At 38.9% G+C, this 19,083-nt stretch overlaps 1 protein-coding gene across 3 annotated transcripts in view; it reads right to left on the reverse strand.

Moving 5' to 3' along the window:
- invs (inversin) overlaps nt 1-19,083 on the reverse strand; it is a 200,293-nt gene that overhangs the window by 59,835 nt on the left and 121,375 nt on the right. For all 3 annotated transcript variants that reach the window (XM_028817399.2, XM_028817397.2, XM_028817398.2), the window contains 2 exons: nt 15,889-16,069; nt 15,037-15,146 (listed from right to left, as the gene is read on the reverse strand). In XM_028817399.2, the coding sequence (XP_028673232.1) occupies nt 15,037-15,146; nt 15,889-16,069 (291 nt within the window). The remainder of the gene's footprint in view (nt 1-15,036; nt 15,147-15,888; nt 16,070-19,083) is intronic.

Below are 19,083 nucleotides of genomic sequence, written 5' to 3' on the forward strand. Positions count from 1 at the left end.
AGGATAAAGATATGGAGCAGTCCCTACAGGAAAAAGGTGAAAGAATAGGAAAATGACAAAACAGAGCTCAAAACAACTATGGAAAAAGTACAAATACTTCTAAATAATGTAAACTACTGATGTTTCCTAAATGTGTAATAAGAGAAGAAAAATTAAATACCAGCTACTTAAACAATGAGATAAGTTAAAGGGAAAATGCGTCACTGATTGTGAAACTGGTGGAACAAAAACATGAAGTTACAGTACAGTGGCCCCTCAGGACTGAACTTGGAAACTGCTGGTGTGTGGTAACAGAAGCTACTTTTGGCCATGTGGGTGCGACATGTGACATCAGGGTACCTCCCTGTTTACAGTAAGACAGCAGCACCTTCACAGGAATGGAAGTTCCAGCATTGCTCTAAATTACACATACATGTGTAAAGCTTATCTTTTATCTACTGGCTTTGTTTCCTGGCCATAATCCTTCAGTAAAATAATTTTGTTTAGGTGATTGGTATTTTTGCTCTTTTGCCTATTTTTAGCCAACTTTTTTTTTACTTCTCCTTCAAAGCCTTCCATCTCCTGGTCATTATTTTTGTTTATCTTGCCTTCCAGCACATCCATGCTCTCTTTGATTCGTGCTTCCCATTGTATTCAAATACGTACTGAAATGTGGCAAGTAAGTTTAATGTAAAAAAGGATCTACTCATGGTCAGGAAGGGATTTTTGGAGAAATGAGCCAAGTAGCATTGAAAAGCTTGTAGGGTTGAATGGCCTGTTTTTGTCATAATTGTTCTAACTTTCTACAATCTCTACTGCCTGGCATTTGAAAGTATTAAGATAAATGCACAGAAAGGAGAGTCTAAAACTGGGAAGTACACCTCACTATTACAAAGTACAATATTATTAGTAAGTATTAAAGAAACACTAAAGTTGTAAGCCATCAAAAATAAAAACAAACATGTTAATGAATATGTTACCAATACAAGTCTATAATAAACATCCATCCATCCATCCATTTCCCAACCCGCTGAATCCGAACACAGGGTCACGGGGGTCTGCTGGAGCCAATCCCAGCCAACACAGGGCACAAGGCAGGGAACCAATCCCGGGCAGGGTGCCAACCCACCGCAGTATAATAAACATTATATACTATAAACTTCTTTACCACTCTACAAATCATTTATTCATTACAACTTTTTGCAGTCCATTATCTAGAGATGAAACTCTTCATCCATTGTAAAGGTTTTTTAATGAAAGTAATAAAAGTTATTATCAACTGTGACTTATTAAAGTAAAATTCTCATTTAGATTTTGTTTTGATTTCAGTTCTTATCTAATGGTTTTATGTATCAACTTTATATGTTGTGATGTTTATGATTTTTTTCATGTTTACGTACTTTCTATTAATTTACTATATTATTATTAGTAATTATTTACTGCCTTTTTAATATGTGGCTCCATTCTATGTATTTAGAGGGTGGAGCTCCAGGAGGTGGGGCCACCCTGACATCACTGCTGCTGGGTCCTCCCCCTGCTTTTATCCATTGGCCAGAACGAGAGATCCAGCCAGTAGTTCATTGGTTGTAACTGAAATTTTTTTTGAAAGGATGATGATTATTTTTGTTTTGCTGGTTTCTAGATTTTATGGCCTGTATATCTGGATTCCTTTTGGGATTTACGTTTTGGGACTTGGTTGTTTTGGACTGCCTTTTAGATTAATTTTTTTTTTCTCTTTTGGGTATTTTGGTCTTACATTATATAAAAAAAATGTAGTTGCCTTTCTGTTTACAAGCCAGGGACCTGTGGTTACCCCCTCCCTTGTATTAATGTTTTAATATATTTTGAATTTTTAACCCAGTTTTCCTCACTGTGGGCCTGGCCAGGCCAAAACTGGCAAGCAGTCTTCTGGCGCAAGCTGGCCTAGGTGTACTGGCCTGCTTTTATGGGTCTCTTAGGGGGTTTAGATCACCTTTTCATTATGTTTGTGTGTCTCCTCCTCAAAACAGCTTTGATACCGGTAAAAAGATACAATATTTCATGTGAAGGCCCAGCTAATAACTCAGACCTTTTGCTTTACTCTAAAGGAATTGTTTACTCATCCCCACTTCTCTCGTTAGTTAAAACAGATAACAGATCATGCGTAAGAGTCCTTGAGCTGTGCCCTTTGAGTATTATACTCCATAATACGCCTGTTATTAATGAACAATTTCTGAAAAATTTTAGATAGCAAAGAATCTTGGTGAGCTGGGCTTTGGATTCTTTAATTCTTTTCTTCCATTACAGATTTGTGTTTCCCAACACACTAATTTTCATTCATTTCAGGTATTGATGCATAAAAAGGCATTAAATGTTTGGTGAAGCTAAGGAAAGCCATGAATGTCGGGTATTTTTCTTTCATTTGGTATCTCCTTAAGCTCTACCCTTGTGACCTCTAACACTCTTATCAGCAAAGGACAAACAAACTGAACAAGGAAACGACTGTATATATAGATGACACTTCTGTCTCTTATGGTGACTGTAACTGTAAATTATGGAACTGTATGTCACCCATCTTCATCCTTCGGCTGCTCCCGTTATGGGTTGCCACAGCGGATCATCTTCTTTCATATCTTTCTGTCCCCTGCATCTTGTTCTGTTACACCCACCACCTTCATGTCATCTCTCCGCATATCCATAAACCTTCTCTTATGCCTTCCTCTTTTTCTCTTGCCTGGCAGCTCTATCTTTAGCATCCTTTTCCCAATATACCCAGCATCTCTCTTCTGCACATGAACTGTAATTCACCCATAACATTTTTAATAGCACTTACCGCCTTGACTAAGGTTTTAATCCTGAAATATAAAATAATCTTTGGATGCATTTTGGATTATTACCATTAGTTTCTGTGCAGCTTCTTCTCAGCATTTTGAAACTGTTGATTTCTCATTTTGCTAAGACCAAAGGGCTAAATTATAAATACTTAAACCCCCCTGCTCCTATTATGTAGTGCCCCTGAGCAACACTTTTAAGCTGCACTGTAACTTGGCAATGGCCCACATTCTCTTTGTGCATCTCCACCTCCCTCCGCCCCCCTACCTCAGACGAGGCTTTCGGAAATTCAGGCTGTGTTAACTGCTCTTCAAGCACTGCTCCCGAGGGAGGCACCTACAGCAGCCCAGTGAAATGAGGCGCTGTGTCTTAGTGCTCCGCATCAGACAGCAGCTCTCAATCTGGGCCTGGCCACATATGACAGAAAATCAGTTTGCCTCTGACAGGCGTGCAGACCTCATTTAGAATGAGTGAGGGCCGTCTCCCGTAGCTCCCCTGGGCCCTTTTTACACAACTTCGCACAACTGACAGTTGTCTCTTGGAATAAAAGAGTTTCAAATAAGAGCAGCATATTTAGGGTGTGCAGGAAGGCTACTGCGCGAAGCTTGATGAGAGCTTCCAGCATCCCTGGGGAAGGGAGGGTATACAATTCTCAAGAACCACCTTATACAACAATTTTCACAGCAAGTATAAATAAGATCGTAAGCCAACGTATTATCATTAACTTGGAGAAATAATGATAGAAATATACTTCCTGCCTTTTGACCTCACCATATTTTGCAACTTTTATGGACAGAATTTCTAGGCGCAGCCAGGGTGTTGAGGGGGTCCGGTTTGGTGAACTCAGGATTGGGTCACTGCTTTTTGCAGATGATGTTGTCCTGTTTGCTTCATCAGGCCGTGATCTTCAGCTCTCTCTGGATCGGTTCGCAGCTGAGTGTGAAGCGGCTGGGATGGGAATCAGCACCTCCAAATCCGAGACCATGGTCCTCAGCCGGAGAAGGGTGGAGTGCCCTCTCAGGGTTGGGAGCGAGATCCTGCCTCAAGTGGAGGAGTTCAAGTATCTCGGGGTCTTGTTCACAAGTGAGGGAAGAATGGAGCGTGATATCGACAGGCGGATCGGTGCGGCATCCGCAGTGATGCGGGCTCTGCATCGGTCTGTCGTGGTGAAAAAGGAGCTGAGCCATAAGGCAAAGCTCTCAATTTACCGGTCGATCTATGTTCCTACCCTCACCTATGGTCATGAGCTATGGGTAGTGACCGAAAGAACGAGATCGCGATTACAAGCGGCTGAAATGAGTTTCCTCCGCAGGGTGTCTGGGCTTTCCCTTAAAGATAGGGTGGGAAGCTCAGTCATCCGGGAGGGGCTCAGAGTAGAGCCGCTGCTCCTCCGCATCAAGAGGAGTCAGATGAGGTGGCTCGGGCATCTGATCAGGATGCCTCCTGGACGCCTCCCTGGTGAGGTGTTCCGGGCACATCCAACAGGGAGGAGGCCCCGGGGAAGACCCAGGACACGCTGGAGGGACTATGTCTCCCGGCTGCCCTGGGAACGCCTCGGGATTCTCCCGGAAGAGCTAGAAGAAGTGGCCGGGGAGAGGGAAGTCTGGGCATCTCTGCTCAAGCTGCTGCCCCCGCGACCTGACCTCGGATAAGCGGAAGAGAATGGATGGATGGATATTTTGCATCATAAGGTTAAAGGCATGCTGGCTTGGGATAAACTTGGTTAGGAGTTAATGTTCTGTCCTACAGGGAGAAAGTCACTGAAAAGATTCATTTTGCATTGTTTAAACAGAGACAACATTTCAATTTCTTAGAACTCAACATCTCTGGTTGGGCTGCAGTCTTAATGGTGGGAGTTTTTATCCTGCAAACCACAGTTTAGAATGGTAAACATCTTTTATTTGTCTTGGCTACCACACCTTCCTTTGCCAGACTCTTTTGCAGCATCTTCCTTGTTATCACAGGGCCTCCAATATGCTTATAATAGATCAATCCTCTATTTTCAAAGAAATGAGGGACGGAGTACCTAACCACGTCTCCCAATGCCTTTAGATTTCTTCCTCTAGATCTTAAGAGACTCCTATCCTGAAACCACAAGCGCAGGCTAAAGCTCCATTGTTTTGTGTTTACTACAGAAAAAGAGTGTAATTATAATGGGGTCTTCACATGCAAAGGCTGCTCTTTTGTTAACCCTTTTGTGAATAAATGTGATCCACCTGGGTGGGTAGATTAAAAAATTATCATAAAAGGAGTACTCTAACATGGAGGATGCAATGGGTTCCGATTTAAATGTGTACAGTCACAAGGCTCCAGTCAAACTCTTAAGCTACATTTACTGTATTTCAGATTCGTAATCATGTACAGTATGCACACCTTGAACATCACTTATTTTTATTTAAACAGTGTTCTGTCCATATTCCAAACCTGCTTAATTTAAAGTAAATTTTACACAACACTCAATAAATATAGTATGTACATATTATCTGTCCTTTTTTTGTTACACCAGCAGCATATTTCCAGGCCAGCTGGTTCTGAAATTTCAGAATATACACTTTAGGTGCAAATCTGAGCTGAAATGCTTAATTGTAGAGGCGGGCTCTGTGTGTATGAAAGGTAACAACCAATGAATGCTCTTCCAGAAGTAAAATGCATATAAAGTAGTGACAAGGAATAAGGAACACAAGCAGAACAGAATCCTTCTGCAAAGGCGGCCAACTAAAGCCTCTCAACACAACTTTCCTAGGTCCCAGGTAAACTGAAACACATAGTGTATTTAAAGTATGCTAAGAAAAGTTCATTCTAATTTTTATCCAGTGGAATTTAGAAAGTTTTTATCATTCTAATTTTTTGTATAGCTTTGTAACATCAGAACCACCAGCCTGGTGGATAATGAACAGGGCTGGAACATACAAGATTACAGGATTAGTTTATATCTTTTACTTGCTATTTGACTTTGCACAGTTCAACTGACTTACCTAAGTGCAGTGCCTACAGACACCATGTATGCTGTCTGTGAAGGCTATGTAAACCTTTAGCATTTTTTTTTTTACCTATTTTGTCACTGGGGGCCTTACTTCAAGACAGATTAAACATATACAGTGATCCCCCGCTATATCGTGATTCAGCTATTGTGCCCCCTCTACATCGCGGATTTATTAATACTATTATTGTTACTAGGGGGATCCGCCCCCTGCTTGCTTCGCTTGCCCACCCCTGGGTTTGGTTTACTGGATAAACAATTTAAAGAGATTGTTATTTTCATGGGAATTGTTACATATGCATTATTTTCACTTTTACTTTAAAACTTTTGTAAAAACTATATTTGTCCTTTATTTCCTGCCACGGGTGTGGTTAAATCTCTTTCTCGCGGCACTTATAACGCTGCTCGCGTTGTGAAGGGGGGTCTGAACTCACGCTAAAGAGATGCGATCGGTTTAGCTTGTGTCTTGCTGCTGCTGTTGGCCAGCTGTGCGTTGTGCTTATCACGCTTTGCGTCAATCACTTAAAAGCCTGTACAGCAGCTGTCCTTTTGCCACTTCGCGTCTCTGCTGCTCGCCTTGTGAAGGGGGGGAGCTGAACACACACTAAGCAGAAGTGGACGGATCAGCTACTGGCTTTGTGCTGCGTCTGCCAAGATGCTTGTTCTGCTTGTCGCTCTGCGCGTTAATCATTTAAAAGCCTGTACAGCAGCTGTCCTTCTGTCTCATTGCCTTGTCTTGCATGACATTAAAAGTTTTATAATACAGAGATGATACTCATATCCTTAGCCCGACATCCACATATCATATGTGTTTACAAAGTGTGTTTTAATAAGTTAACATGTGTTTAAAGTGTGTGGGAGGGGTATTTTAAGGCTTAAACAATAAAAAAAATGTTTATTTATGGTCTTTCTATATCGCGGATTATCACCTATCGCTGATGGGTCTGGAACGTAACTTCTGCGATAGGCGGGGATCACTGTACAGTATTTTTTAACCTATAAAACATGGTAACTTATCACACCTTCCCAAATAAAAGCAAATGCTTACATATTTGGAAAGTGCTTAAAAAAAAAAAAACAACAACAACAAAAACAGGAACAATGATACTTAAACCAGTGGCACATTTCAACTTCAAGTTGAGAGGGGCTATCAAACTTGACGACCGCTGTTGCTGATCTCATCACCTGAGGATGTAGGATTACAAGACTAGAAATCACAGAGGGTGACAAATTAGATGACTCCACAACGATTTTTCAGCACAGTTTCATGTTTCCAAAATACTGCAAGCTCACTCCTTTTTATGTCAACCAATAACATGCTGCCTGACAGAGCTGGCGCAGTACATGTGGTTTAGAGGTATGGTATGTTCAGCCTCCATCTCAGACCTTTTTTCTTTTTCCGTTCTGTTTTGGTATATAAAACACGAGATATCACGCAGATGAGCTTCTCTTCTGTTTGCATGGTCCATAACACCCAGGTTCCTTATTCCTAGTAACTGCATTATACTTGTGGATGAGAGGTCATTGCTGTCAGCTCTCCGGCACACATAATCCACCCCTATGACTTAAGACAAAATCAAACCTGTTTCATTTTGTTGGGTTGTGTCGTAGACTAGTTGGACCGTGTCGCTGGGTTGTCAGACTGCATGTCTGTGCGCTCCAACTGTCTCACGAAGATTAGGTAAATGAAGTCTGCACGTGAAAATTGCTGAAAATATCTTGTAATGTGACAGGACTTTTAGCCAACTCAATATCCCTAACCTTCTACTTTATCTCCAATCCTGTTTGGATCGTAGTATCATTGTACTAAATCTCATCTTAACTTGACTATATTTGTTTATTTTGCCTTATAGAATTGTTTACATTAAGCTGAATTTTTATAGGAATGATGAACTGCAATTTCAAAATATAAACACTTTAGGTGTAAATTTGGACTGAATTGCTTCATCGTAGAGCCTAGACTAAGCCTAGCTATATTTTATCAACAGTAGCTCTTCACCGAGTACACCATTAAATGTTGCCGTAAAAAGCATACAATTATAAATCAATGTAGCAAGTACAAGAAATGCCCTTTAATACATGGTCAATCACAAGGAAACAAACTTGAAGTCTCCCAAACTACAGTAGACATGGACAAATTAACAGTAATTGATTAGACAGTTGAGTCAGGGTCATTACAGTAGAATCACAGAATGAAGCTACAGGTTAATTCAAAGGACACAATAAGTTCATAAATGTTTTCTGAACAGTATTAGTAAAGGAGCTGAATGGAAAAAAACTTGAGTAAAGTTTTAAACAGTAGGGGCCACAAAACGGTTCAAGTGTTTATCAGGTGTTCCACAACAACTCTTCCAAGTCACTCCTGAGATTTCCAATTGGATTTAGGTCAAGGTTTTGACAGGCTCACTGAAGAACATTTACCTTTTGATTGTTTGGTCAGTCCACTCATGTTTTGTCTGAGGCTATGAGGTTGCCAAGTTGAAAAGTATCTTTCCTTTTCAATTGCATCTTTCTTCCTCAGAGCAGTTTTATTTCTGTCTACAGCTTGTTCCTTTCAGTTTACGAAAGTGTTCTGATTTCTTATGGAAAGAAATGTCTCTTTACCAGAATGCAACTTCTACCATGTTTTATGGCAGAGATGGTTGTCTTTGAGTAATGTCTTGTAATGGGTTTTTATTAAATGTATTAAAAGTCTATGCTTTTCCAACCTAGTGGATCTTATGCTTCAAATGAGACTCATTACTGGTTCTTAACAGTGAATTTCCTTTTCTCATCCTCACAAGAAGAATCCAGAATTGTGGATAACTTTATGAACCACACACATTGACAAGACTTTGACAGAAAAACATGTGTGTACTTCACAAGTGACACTGGATACTAGTTAGTCACCTGTTCTAGTGGGATGACCTTGTCAAGGTAAGGAGTTGATGCCATGATCAGCTGGGATAACATTTACATAGCCCCACATTCTTCTGTGTCTCTTGATTTTCTTCCATAGACAGTGTATTCAGGGATAAAAGATAACATGGAATTGTATCAATGTAAATAGAAATCCTGAGGTGTTCCATATGCTACCAGGATCAGCTCTTAAATGTGTAGTTTAAGCTTAGGCAGGACAATCAACATCAGTGTAGAAACTGTATTGCATTTATGCTGCATGCACATGAATCAAGAGTCACTGGAAATCATCAGCATAAACCATAACTGTATGAATCAAATAAGCACAGCAATGCCAAGTGAGGGGTTATGTTGTTTTTTGTCTAGTGTCTGGAATCAATGAAATGGCATCTGCTTATGCTTTGTGCAAGAAGACAGTGACAGGAGACACATCAAGGGTTTTCTTCCACCTAGCATGAAAATTGATGGGACCACCATACATCTCTAAATAAGATAACTGGATTGGAAAATGGAGAATGTACCGTATACTACTGTCTGTGAAAGAACTATGATCCAATTGGCAAACAATGAAGATCAGCTGATATGTGTGATGCGAAAAGGTAAGGGTAACAAGTTTTAAGTGACAGAAAAGGATAGAGAGTACAAGATTCAAGTTACTTTCCAATCAAAAGTAAAATATCAAAAGCTGTAGGGATGGAGTGCACTTTCAACTTGGATCTTCAGTCACTCACTAATTAACTTTATAAAAAAAACAAAAACTAATGTCTAATCTTTTTGATAGCCAAACCTTTGAAGAAAAGCCTGTGTATTTCTACACTGCTGTTGGTCACAATTCAATATAAGCATGGACTCGTATATAGAATCCTTAATGATATCATTGGAGACCATCTCTTTGAAAACTGATCAATCATTTAAAATTACCCCTGCTTCTTCAGACATGTTGGGACACTAGATTCGGCCATGTAGTTACAGACAGGGCAACTTGAAAATTGTTGGGAAGGTAAGAGCGGAGACAGTATAATGAGGCATAAGTGGAGCTGAACACAGGTGATTCACAGTAATTAACAGGGTATTCTAAGCAGAAGGCACTTCATCACTAAACTGCGAACACACTAATGTGCTCTGTGAAGACCTATAATTAGCAATGACACCTTTTCTGGTTAATTTTCATATTTTCAAGAAAGTAGGAAAAATTAATTATTAAGCAAAAAATAATATGAGAAAAAAAATTGTAAATGGCTATGGATGTTAAAATTTTAGCACAAACCTGAGATTCTGTTATGAAAGGAATAAAAAGAATATAAGCCAAATGGGAAGGAAAAAGGAATTCATTCAAAAATGATATAAGTAGGAGAAGCAAGATAGTGTTTTTAATTAATTTTTATTCCCTAATATAATAGACATCTTTGTATGCTATGCACATATAAATGTTAAGTTTTTAGGTAAAAATCTAAACCCCACGCTATATATGATACACATGTACAATTGCACCCTTAGACAGGAATAGGCAGGGTGTACAGGTTTTCTTCTATCCAATATCTTAATCTGGGGTCCATTCATGTTGTGAAAGAACTTCTCATTTAATTAGGTGGCTTGTAACAAATTCTGTCTGTGTCCTCTCTGAGCTTACCAGTGACAAGTTTTTTTTATGTAAATCAGAAAAATGTTTATTCATGTCACAGTGCAAGTTGATTTTTTCCGTTTTTTCACTTTAGTTCATTTGCTTGTACTTCAGTCACTAGACATTACTCTGACTAAATTACATTTTTCATAAAGATGATAATCTTCATGAACAGGAAAGACTACCTATTGCCTATGGGGAAGTAAACTCCAAGCAAGCAAAAAAGTACTATCCAGTGGGTTGGGGGGGGGGTGGACACACATTTTAGTCATGTTAAAGCTATGTAATTAAGAATGCAAAGTGCTTTTACATAAAAGTGAATGTCAATAATACTTTAAAATCACGAAAACCCTTACCTTGTGAAAATGTACTTAATATATAATGTCCAATATTTTGCCATGTTGTTAACAGGAAAAAATGTCTGACATCACCTTATTGTGAAAAGACTAACTGAGGCGTCTTTACCTTGCATATAAAGTGTCAAGTTAAATATGAGTCTCCTGGAATAAGTGGTCACTGCAAACCAGAAGAATGTGGTGATACACGTACATGTGTGTGTTGAAACAAAAGAAACAGAACAATATGCCACAAAAATGGAAATGTGGACCAAACACCTTTCATATTTAAAAAAAAAATCTATAAAATTTTAAAATTCACTAAAGTTTAAAGAAGATACACAATACGGCCAAACGTATATAGACACTCCTCCAAATTATTGAGTTTGGGGGTTTCAGCTGCACCCAGTTACATACAGTACATTCAAGTATAAAGCCTTGCAAACTCCATTGACTAACATCACCAGTAGGATGCATCATACTGAAGAGCTCAGCGACTTTAACTGTAACACGGTCATGAAATAACATCTTTGTCAGTACATGAAATTTCTGCATTACTAGGTCTGCCCCAGTCAACTGTAGGTGTATTTATTGTGAAGTGGAAGCATTGAGGAGCAACAACGGCTTAGCCATGAAGTGGTTCATAACAGATTTCCTAACTGCATTGCCTCTGGAAGTAGCATGAGTACAGGAAATGTATCAGGAGTTTCATGAATGTGTTTACATGACAGAGCAGCTGTGCACAAGCCTAAGATCACTGCACAGTGCCAAGCTTAAGCTACAGTTGTGTGAAAGTGTTTCTCAACCTTTTTGGTGTTGTAATTCACTTTGTCCCAAGCAAGTGTCTTCACAATCCCCAAATTGGTCCCCCTTAGTGAATTGAGCATTATTGCCAGAGTGGTGCCCATGTTGACTTGAGTGAGATCAAGCGTGATTGCTGGAGCAGCAACCCACTGATTTTATAATCAATAGCAACTCGAGACCCACTGGCAACACACCACAGCCCAAAAGTGACCCAGTGAATGAGAAACACTGATGAAAAGCACACTACCATTGGATTCTGGAGCAGTGGAACAGTGTTCCCTGGAGTGATGTATCACGCTTCACCTATCTGGCAGTCTGATGAATGAATCTTGATTTGCCGGTGAATGCTACCTTCTAGACTGCACATTGTCTACTGTAATGTTTGGTTGAGGAGGGATAACTGTCTGGGGCCGCTTTCAGGCTATGGGCTGGATCCCTCTGTTCCTGTGAAGGGTGCTGTTAACCATATAGCATAAAAAGACATTTTATTAAATTTTGTATCTCCACCTTTGTGGAAGGTCCTGTTCTGTTCCAGCATGACTTTATGCCTGTGCACAAAGTCGGGTCCATAGAGATATGGAGGAAAATGAGTGGCTTGTACACAGCCCAGACATCAACTCTGCTGAACACCTTTAGGATGAACTGGAATGCCGATTGCGAGCCAAAAATCAGTATTTATTTGCTAAATTATTACTAAACAATATTTTTTATTTACTTTTAGTGTTTTGTTACAGTTAGCTTCAAATACTGTAACTGAAAACAGAACAGACCATAGCAACAATAAGCATTTTTCTCTAATGCTGTGAATACTTTTGACAGGCAATGTTTTCTATTTTTTTTCATGCAGTGTGTAATGAATGCTCAGCAGTGTTTATATATTGACTGGCTTTGTGTGTGATCCGAAAGCCATGTTTGGTTTTTGAGCAAAGACAAAGTGGTTTGGAGTCCATTGTTTCAGACCAGTATGAGGTTTTGTAAATGCATTGTTTTTAATTTAGAATTTTTTTGAGAAAAAGGTAACAAGCTTGAGGAAATGTGTTTTAGCAATTCTGAAATACTGTAATACACTCAAACCATACCTGGAAAATGCACTTTTGTGGGCTCTCTGAATCAGTATGTTCATTGTAAACACATATTTGTACTTGTAACTGCAAACTAACTACGAGTTCATAATGCCTTTCTGACATTTACAAAATAGTTAAACTAATCTGCTTCCAAGCTTAGCTTTATATCTCAGACAAGAACATTCTGAAGACATAGTACAGAGCTCTTTTTAAAATCATAGTTTCCCTTTGCTGATGATGTTATTCACAAGTTTAGTGAGGCATCTCCCTAGGCCACCAAGCCACATGAGAAAGATAAGCTGCCATTCAATGTTCCTGATACCTAAACTAAACCTAACAGTCCACCCTGCCTCAAAGCTACCAATATCTCATCATCCTGCAATGCTAGCTAGAATTACTGATAATAAAGCTTTGCCCACATTTTCACACATACCACAAAGCATGCTGTAATGCAAATTGTTCAGTTAACTCAGGGAATTAATGCACTCAATTTCTACCTATAGTATATTTTATCCTTTATCCCTTATTTTCCAGACAGTCTCTTTTCTGATCACTACATGCATTTCTCCTTAGCCATTGTTATTTAAATGTTTTAGTTGATATCACCAGTTAAACTGTTGTTACACCACTTCATGAATGGCAGTGTACCGTATACTGTGATGGAGAGGACAGTGGGTGAGGCAGTATCACTTTATTCAGGCTTCTCACATAAAAGCTTACAGATAAAATAAGCATTTGATACCATGTTAGTGCTGGTAATCACTAACCACACTCCCTCATATTCTGTACTTTATTTTATGAAACCTTTTTTCCCCACTCATTACTAGAATCATGAATTCACAACAGGAGCAAGAAATTTCCAAGGCTCAAGGAGGGCTGTTAATTGCTGTGAAGACAACAGCTAAATGCTCCTCTTTTGCAGCTGGATATGCAGTATGGAGATGATGGCAAGCATGGAAAGAAAATATCAGTAGATTTTATTTGAAAATTGAATTAAGACAACCAAATTGTTTTTAATTATACAACAGTGCCTCTGATGCTAAAATATCACTTAAATATAAACCAAGTTACAGTAGAAGAAATTTCTCAGCGTAGAAAGATTATGTCATACCTTTACTTAAGTATATGACAAAAGGAACTGTTTTATGCCACATTTAAACCTTCAATACAAGTCCAAAGCAAAACATTAAAAATATTTTATATATACCATGTTTCCCCGAAAATAAGACAGGGTCTAATATTAATTTTTCCTCCAAAAGACGCGCTAGGGCTTATTTTCAGGGGAGGTCTTGTTTTTCCATGAACAAAAATCTACAGTTCTCTCTATTATAAAAAAAAAAAATCTTGGAAGGCGACAATACGTGATTTTCTCGGAGACACTTTAACGACCCGCAAGACAAGGCAGTGAGACAAAAGGACAGCTGCTGCACAGGCTTTTAAATGATCAACACGCAGCACGACAGCAGTAAGACAGCGGCTGATCCCGCCACGTCTCCTTAGCTTGTGTTCAGACCCCCTTCACAACGTGAGCGGCAGAGATGCGAAGTGGCTGGCGTGCAGCGCGCCCCGGGGGTTGGGCATGTGAAGTGAGCAGAGGGCACAACCCCCAAGTATTCTGGAACAAAACTCTAAATTTATTCAAATATAGTCATGTCATCACCTTCTGGAACATAATCATAACTCTCCAAACCCCAAATTCCATTATGAATTTCTTGCGACTCCATTTCCTTTGAACAATTGGCCCCAATCTCTCATGTCTAGCAACAGAGCTTTCCTTAAATGAACACCTCTTGTCCATGTATCCTGCTTGTAGTGCATTCAGATATCAAACTTCTTCTCTTTGCAGAAAGCAGTAAGATTTTTGCCCTGGAACTCCTCTGCAATTACTTCCTTGTACTCGACAAAATAGCTCTTTCTTTTTGCACTCATCTTGTCGGGGGGTTAAAATACCGGTATTATTTCCTGTTCATCTGTGTACATACGGTAGCAGTAGGCGTTTATCGCTCATCCAAAGGTGCCTGCGCGGGATCGTAACTAGGGCTTATTTTCGGAGTAGGGCTTATATTACAAGCATCCTGAAAAAATCATGCTAGGGGTTATTTTCAGGGTAGGTCTTATTTTCGGGGAAACATGGTAGCATTATTTAAAAGAAATAGTACTACTAAAGAAAGGAGATATTTATGAATGAACTGAAATCAGACAGCTGGGCCTCTCTAGGGCCCAACAACGCAGAAGAGTCCAGATAAAGGAAAAATCAACAACTTTTACAAAGATGTAAGAAAGGGATTATCTTATGGGTAATGTGATGCAAATAAAAAGAAATATAAATAAATCTTTAGGTGCCCAAAGAGTTCTTAACCAATAATTAAACAATTAAATAAAACATGGCTTGTTCATTTGTCCATACATTAAAGGTGACCATTTTCTCTTTTTCTGTTTCACAAAAGCATTTAATCCAGTTATTCTAGGCTCCATCCCAAACTTTGTTTGGTTTTCATACATTGTAGAATGGCCTATAAAATCATTCTTTCCACTACTACTCACCGAAAAGTTACTCTGTGCAGCGTAATGCAGAGGAGTGGCTCCCTGACTATCAGAGGGAATTGTGCCTGGCCTGTTCCTCTCCAACAAAAGGTGTACAATTTTGGCATGACCTTAAATGGAAAATAGACACTTTAGTAAAGTAGAAATGCCCAGTGTGCTCTCTGTGACACAATGGTGATGGGGAGGATCATTTAGACTTAAGATATGTGGAAGGAGAGAATAAGTGTGGGACAGTCAAAGTCAAGCATCACAGAAAGTTTTAGTGTGTAATAGTCAGGGCAAGAAGCAGAGGTTCTGTTCCGAGATGTAGTGGCTTGGATTAATAGGGGGCCCCAAAGAGTCCCAGGAGATTAGAAAAGTGAGTAACAAAAGGCAATTATAGGGCTAGAAAGTGTATATAAAGATTTCTTGACGTGAATGACTGATTACAGAAGGTTTTGAATGAAAATGGTTTGGAATAGACGGTACAGCGGAGAGAGCAATGAGCACTGAAAACATCACACTGTACTGTTCTATAGTGAACACAAGTTCATATTAATCTGTTGTTGTCAGGGTGACACAGAGACGTTACGTATAAAATTGTCACAATCAGAGGGCCAGAAATGTGAAGATTTAGACCCAGAAGGCACAGAAAGATGTAGAATGAATGTTTAATTTGAGGTGATCAGAGATGGGGAACAAAGGGGGTAAAAAACACTGAGCAGTTACAAGCAGAAAGTGGGGTACAAATAATTTGAGAAAATTGGCTCAGTGTAGTTTATAAAGTGTTTAGCGTGGGCAGTCAAAATAGAATTAAACTTAACAAAATGCACAAAATAAAAGGAAATGCATTAAAAAGAAGGTATATCTTACCCAGAAGAGCTGCCCAGTGCAGTGGAGTCCGAAACAGGTTGTCATAAGATGTCACATTGCAGCCCTCATAGGAGGTCAGGACATCCACCACAGCCTCATTACCATCCGCCACTGCGAAGTGAAGAGGAGTCCGACCCTCATAATCCTGCCAGTTAAGCAAAGACTCTGTGGGAGCTGCTTCCTATTTGGAAAAAAACACAGCATGTGTATGTGAATGCGAATTTGTCCCAACATGAACTAACTGCATTATTTCATACACAGCTCTGGTCATAGGTTCTCCTTTCACGGAGGTTCTCTTGAAAACCTGACAAGGGTTTGTGGCAGAAGTACTCTTGACAGTCTCAGGCATCATATTATCTAGCAAAAATGCATTACATCCTATAATGGCTACCTGACTGCACCAATTATTAGACATTAACTAGATTTAATTTGTGTTTTTTTTCTTTAAATCAGATAAATTCAATGTAAAGGGAAATGTGTATATTTTAGTGATACAGACACCATTTAGACTGCAAAGGTAGATTTAACAGTGAAATTCAAATATTTCTAAAACTTATAGGTAGTATTAAACTGTTTTAGGTTAGATTATAAAGGTATACCAAGCAGTACTCAATTATACATTTGCACACCTTCCAGATCACATTTCTATTTTTTATATCCAAGATTAGTAACCTTTTGTTTGAGTCAACCTTCAAATATTATAAAGCAGACTTAATAAGTGACAATATGATTCACAAAGATGTAGAAAAAGAGATTTTTAGCCAATATTTTCAACCCCTTATTAACATTGTAGTTTATTTTCCTTTAAATAATGAATAACTTTAATATACATTTACAGTAATACTTCCATTACATGTCTGGTGTCACCCAGCTCCAATATTCAAATGTGGGCATTTATAAGAAATATGTTACTAAATGGAAGGAATAAGCCCTTAGGAATTGGAACAGTGAAGTCAAAATAACTTTGTTTCCCTTATACAATAAAGATGCTGACAAATGCTGATCATATGGTACAAGTTGTTAGCTTTATAGATTTAGACTTTTATTTAATGAATGTCAGAGCTACACATTCATTAAACCAAAGCCATTAGTCCTATTATTAATTTCTAGCAACATGTGTTTCACTCTGCAGTGGGTTGGCACCCTGACCAGGATTGGTTCCCTGCCTTGTGCCCTGTGTTGGCTGGGATTGGCTCCAGCAGACCCCCGTGACACTGTGTTCGGATTCAGCGGGTTGGGAAATGGGTGGATGGATGTGTTTCACTACTTTCATATGTGTCAAACTTCAGTTCATGTTTTGGAGGCCTTGACTTTTACTGGTTGGTTTCACAGGAGCAGCAGTTTGCACTGTCATAGACCAATGCTGCCAGCTATTCACTGCACATATGAAGATTCTCATAACTGTCAGCCAGTTCATACTGCTCTGTTACCTTTGATTCTTTGAGCTACACTTTTTGTATGAAAAAGTGCAACAGAAAAACATGTTGTTACCCTTTCTGGATTACAATGGCTTATTCACCAGTGATGCTGCAGCTTACCAATCAACAATACAAATAATGAAATCACGATTTTGGCCAAATCATCTGAGCTTTGGCCATACTGTTTACTGAGGATGGCTCTCTTCTGCTGGTTATTAAAACAATTCTCTCATTGTACCTGGAGTAATTTCCCTGAATGTGACAGTTTCTTCAGCACTCTGGCTTGGTTCAAAGAGAATATACGGCCCGCTAAAAGTACTGGAACAGCAAGGTCAATTCATTTGTTTTTGCTATACACTGAAGACATTTAGATTTAAAATCAAAAGATGAGTACGAGATGACAGTTCAGAATTTCAGTGTTTATTCTATGAAAGTTTAAAACAATACAGAAGATAGCACCTTTTGTAGTAGACCAAACATTTTTAGACAAGCAAAGTAACTGTATAGGAGCAGATAGTCTTAAAGTAAATAAACAATATTTGATGGTGTATCGTTTGCAATAACCGTATCAGGCCTTTGACTCACTGACATCACAAAATGGTTGGTTTCTTCTTTTGTTATGCTTTTTCGGACTGCTACTGAAGCCTCTTTCAGTTGTTGTTTGTTTTGGCAGTTTTTACCCTTCAGTCTCTTCTTTAGATGGTGAAAGGTATGCTCATTTGGGTTAAGGTCTGGTTATTAATCTGGTCAGTCTAAAACCTTCCACTTATTTCCCCCGATTAAATCCTCTGTTGAAATGGCAGTTTGTTTGGGGTTATTGTCTTGCTGAATAATGAAGTACCTCCCCAATTAATTAGAATGCATTTCTCTGTAAATTGGCAGACAAAATGTTTCTGTAGACTTCTGAATTCCTTCTGCTGCTACCATCATAAATTATCAAAAAAGATTAGTGAGCCTGTTCCAGGAGCAGCTCCACAAGCCCAATCCATGACACTACCTCCACCATGCCCAACAGATTAGCATGTATATTTTGGATCATTAGCATATCTCATCTTCCTGCACACTCTGGTCTTTCTATCACTTTAGCAGAAGTAAATCTTGGTCTCATCATTCCATAAAACCCTGTTCCACAAACTCTGTGGCACAGCTCTGTACTTTTTTTTTTTTCCCCAAATTCAAATCTGGCTATCCGATTCTTACTACTGATTAGTGGCTTACATCTTGTGGTGTAACCTCTGTATTTCATTCTCAAAGTCTTCTTTGAACAGCAGATTTTGAAATCTTTATCCTTGCCCTGTGGAGGTTATTGGTGATATCACCGAATGACATTTTAAGGGTTTTCTTTCTTTCTTTCTTTCTTTCTTTCTTTCTTTCTTTCTTTCTTTCTCTCTTTTTTTCTTTCTTTCTTTTTTTCTTTTTTTTTTTTTTTTTTTCTTTTTTTCTTTTTTTCTTTTTTTCTTTCTTTCTTTCTTTCTTTCTTTCTTTCTCTCTTTCTGATCATTGCTCAGTAGACCAGTGGTTTCTTTCTTTTTCAGAGCATTCCATATTGTTGTCTTGTTCCAGTGTTTGTGCAATGCCTCTGCCTGATTTTCTCTCTTTTCTTAGCTTCAAAATGGCCTGCTTTTTCCCCTTTGACATCTCTCAGGTCTTCATGTTGGTTCATCCTTTTTAACAACAAACACAATCTTTACAAGTGAAACCCAAGGCTAAAACTAACAATTCACATTCAGAGATATTTATTGTGTAAACAATCAGTCTAACAGGTAACAAAAAAACA

This window comes from Erpetoichthys calabaricus, chromosome 13, assembly GCF_900747795.2.
Source record: "Erpetoichthys calabaricus chromosome 13, fErpCal1.3, whole genome shotgun sequence".
Taxonomy (NCBI): Eukaryota; Metazoa; Chordata; class Cladistia; order Polypteriformes; family Polypteridae; genus Erpetoichthys; species Erpetoichthys calabaricus.